General features: G+C 38.4%; 1 protein-coding gene across 1 annotated transcript; it reads right to left on the bottom strand.

Annotated features, from left to right (window-relative positions):
- Nucleotides 1-3,380: 3,380 nt before the first annotated feature.
- LOC311620696 (oligosaccharyltransferase complex subunit OSTC-like) lies at nucleotides 3,381-3,865 on the bottom strand (the record flags this gene model as incomplete). Its single annotated transcript, XM_084880266.1, has 1 exon — nucleotides 3,381-3,865. One exon carries the CDS (start codon nucleotides 3,863-3,865, stop codon nucleotides 3,416-3,418), a length of 450 nt encoding a protein of 149 aa, XP_084736392.1. The 3' UTR covers nucleotides 3,381-3,415.
- Nucleotides 3,866-4,570: the final 705 nt, after the last annotated feature.

Genomic DNA, 4,570 nt, shown 5'->3' with positions numbered 1-4,570 from the left:
GCAAAATCATATTTTGTAATGATAAAAATTCAATTCAGCAAGATATAATAATAAATTTGTATTCAATTTAAAGCATAGTGTCAAATATATAAAACAAAAGTTGGCAGTACTACAAGAACTAGAGAAATCTATAATCATAATAGAAGATTCTAATATATCTCTTTCAGTAAGTATTACAATAAACAGACAAACTATCAATGATAATTTTAAAAATTTGAACAGTATAATTAACAAGCTTGAACTCATTGACAGGCACAGAACACTGCACTAAACAAGTGTAGAATATTCATCCTTTCTAAGCACATATAACTTATTTATAAAAATTGACCTTCTTTTAAATCATAAAGCGAATTTCAATAAACTTTAACAGACTGAAATCTGCAATATGTTTTCTGACCAATTAAGTTACAATAAATACTAATTTTTTTAGATAAACATCCTACATTGGAAGTTAATTACTACAGTCCCAAACCATTTATAGATTTTATACAATCCCAATAAAAAATCTTAGCAGATATTTTGTTTTATTGAATTTGACAACATGATTTTACATGTATATGAAAATAATGAAGGCCAAAATTATCCTGACATCAAGATCTATATAAAACCACAGTAATTAAAACAATATGGCATTGTCCCAAGGATGGACAAATAGACCTATGGATTGAAGCATATATTCAAGAAACATTCCCCAACCTGTGGGCAGTTGACAAATAAGGCACTGCAGAAGAGCAAGAAAAGGATGAACTCTTCCACAATTTGTGCTAAGACAATTGGATGCCTATGTGGGGACAAAGTAAAAATTGACTTGAACAAAAATATGAAAGGCAAATTATGATAGCTTTTAGAAGGTAATATTAGAGAATATATTTATGACCTTGGGGTAGGGAAAGACTTCTTTAACAGAACGGAAAGAAATTTTTAAAAAGGTGGATTAAGTGGACTACATTAAATCCCGTCTAATCATAGAAGGTTATGGAAAAAAAAAAGTGTTCAAAATTGGACTACATTAAAGTTCAAAACTTCTGTTTCTCAAAAGTCATCATGAAGAGAGTTAAAATCAAGCCACAAACTGGAGAAGATAATCCTATCTAATAAAGAGATATATGCAAATTGACCATCACACTGTCACAAAGATGGCTGCACCCATAGCCACAAAATGGCGGCACCCAGTCCCTTCAGTTCCAGAGTCCCCCAGTCCTTTCAGCCCAGCCAGGGGTGGGGTGACAGGAACACGGTGCAGCCAGACCCACCCTCAGCTCCCCAGCTGCCCAGGGCTGGCCCGAGGGTCAGGTAACCAGGGCCTGCCGAGGCTTGCACTACCAGCAGTGGCAGCAGCAAAAGTGTAATGGGGGCTTTGCCTTCCCCTGATTGCCAGGTCACCTCCCACCCCTGAGGGCTCCCAGACTGAGAGAGGGCAGGCTGGGCTGAGGGACCTCTCCCCTCCACTGCATGAATTTTCATGCACTGGGCCTCTAGTTAACTATAATATTGAAACAAGCAGCAGACTCAGATCCTCAACAAATTAGTGAGAAAAAGTCAATATAATCATGATATCAGAAAGAAACTTAAAGAAGTGCTTTACAAAAAAAAATATCTAAATGGCCCATAAATGTGAACAGTATTCAACATCATATATATATATGCCTAAGTTACCAAACAACCAGAACAACCGGTCACTATGATGTGCACTAACCATCATGGGGCAGATGCTCAATGCAGGAGCTGACCCTGGTGGTCAGTGCACTCTCACAGTGGGAGCACCACTCAGCTGACTGACCCATCCTAGTGGCCCAGCCTGGTGGCAACCACTGACTCCCTCAGTAATCCTGCAGGTCTAATCTCCAGAGAATGGTCCAGGCACCAATGGGCCAGCACTGCCAGCACAATTCCAACAGCACCACCAGCCTCCTCGGGAACTGTGACTGTTGCCCTTCCCTAGATGCTCCACAAGAAAGAAGCAATATAAAGGTGGCCACCAGATAGCTCCCAACAATCGATGAGAATGCCAGTGGAATGGATCCGGATCCCAGGCTGGCAAGGGCATCCCACCACCAGCCCAGAGGGCCGATCACGTCCTGCCTGCCACCTCCTCAGGACCTCACCTGTGCACAAATTCATGCACCAGGCCTCTAGTAAATAAGGGGAATGAAAATTAAAGCCACCATGATATAGCTCAATATCCCACCAGGATGGCCAGAATAAAAATATCTGATAATATTAGTATTTGAAAATGTGTGGAACAGTGGGAATTCTAATACTTATGGCAGGAGTAACATTAACAATACTATGGAAAAACAGTTTAGAACTATCTTTTAAATTTAAAGATAAATATGACCTAACATTTTTATTCTTTGTATGTAATTAGCAATAAATATGTGCGCTTGTGCTTCAAGAGACATGATCAAAAATGTTCATGGCAATCTATCTATCTATCTATCTATATATATATATATAAACCTAAATGACCATTACTACAGGATGACCAGACAATCGGCCAGTAGCTATGACAATCACTGACCACCTGGAGGCAGATGCTCAATGCAGGAGCTGCTTCCAAGTGGTCAGTGCGCTCCCACAGCCAACCTCCTGTGGCCGGCCAACCTCCCGCAGTGCCTCCCCTCAGCCAGCCAGCCCTGATTGGCCTCAATCACCAACCAGGCCGAGGGACCCCACCTGTGCACAAATTCATGCACCAGTCATCTAGTATCATTTATAATATCAAAAAGTTGGAAACAGAGCAAGGGCCAATCAATGGATATGATAAATTATGGTATATTCATGTAATGGAACTCTATGCAACAATGAAAATGCATGAACTACACATAAACAACAGCATGGATGATTCTTATGAACAAATCTATTGAGATAAAGTCAGATACAGAAGAATGTATGTCAGTTTAATTTACATAAAGTTTTTTAAATAGACAAAACTAAACTGCAGGGATTATGGATATGTGCTTGAATACATCTATAAAGAAAAGCAAAGAAATGATTATAATTTTAGTCAAGACATTAACTAACTTTAGGAGAGATAGAGGGAGTAATGATTGGAAAGGAGTGTGGAAGGGAGCTTCTGTGGAGATGACAATCTAATACGTCTTTATTTATTTATTTATTTATTTATTTATTTGGTGTAGAAATGAAATATATTTTCTTTAAATTAAAAACCTAGAAAAAAAAATTCCCCTTAACCTTAATATATCAGTGTAGGTCAGCAGGAAAAAACACTGTATAGGCTTGTCTCTTTGATACCAAGAAGATATTCTAGTCCGAGCTTTAATATGTTTCCTACTAGACGTTTCTATTCTGCTGCTTTTTATTCTTTATTTCATAGCAGAGGTTTGGTACCACCTTTAAAACATTATTAACAAGAATAAATCCAGTATCCACAGCTTTCTTCTCAAAAGGCACACTAACGCATCAGATAGCCCAGCAGTTTCATTCTCATGAATACTCTAGCCATGAAAAAACTCAATAGGACACAGACGAATCCGAAGAATAGAAGAAGAAATCTATTGAGTTTTGGAATGTTTAGAGCATTGGATGGGTCTAGGATTATGAAACCGAAATCTCTCATTGTAAACAGGAAGCTGGATGAAAGTCCTTCCATTAGATATTGCCCATTTTCTCTGTATGCCAAGAAAGCTACTGGTCTTTGGTGCCCATGTTCATCGGTCATGGAGTCAACACTTGGAGTTTCAACAATAACATCATAAATTATTCCTCCGGTGATGAGGAAGTAAGACACCACCACCAGAGCGTACAACATCATGGCCAAGGGCATGTGCACCCAGGGCGGCTTCTTCAGCTCCAGGTTGGGGCATTCCAGCACTAAGAATGGGACTTGATACAAACTTTCCATGTTGGTGGTGGCGAGAGAAGCTCTCGTCTCAAGCCCCACATGCCATCAGAAACAAACCAGTCCCTGTACTGTGTCTTGACCTGAATGAGTTACTAGTATATAGGTATTCACTTTGCAATAAGTCATTAAGCTGTATTTTTATTTTGCATAGTATTCTGTATGTGTCTTATTTGTCACAATTTAAAAGTATTTTTTAATTACCTCCTGGCCCTGGCTGGTATGGCTCAGTTGGTTGAGCATTGTCCCATGCACCAAAAGGTCATCAGTTTGATTCCCAGTCAGGACACATGCTCTGGTTGCAGGCTCAATCCCCAATGGGGACGTGGGAGGCAGCCAATTACTGTTACTCTCTCCCTCTCTATTCCTCTCTCTCTAAAATCAATAAAACTATATATTTTTAAATGTCTTAATTACCTTCTACATTAGGACTGAAATTCAAATTCAAATGTTATTTTGATATCTATCTGATATTATAATGATGTATTTGAAAATGAGTAAAATATACTGACATTGCAGAAAGATATTCACCAATGATTGAATCAAGCTAATAAAAGAAATAACAACAAATTTAATATTAATAATGGCTGAGAAATACAGCACTTAGTATGTGTCAGGCACTATTCTAAGCACTTATGATTATTAAATCATTTGATCTGGCGAGCACTATAAAACATATAGAACAGACATATCTGAATATATATCCTC

The sequence above is a fragment of the Pipistrellus hanaki genome (assembly GCF_964339955.1).
Source record: "Pipistrellus hanaki genome assembly, chromosome: 1".
NCBI lineage: Eukaryota > Metazoa > Chordata > Mammalia > Chiroptera > Vespertilionidae > Pipistrellus > Pipistrellus hanaki.
This window is presented reverse-complemented; position numbering and strand designations above follow the sequence as displayed.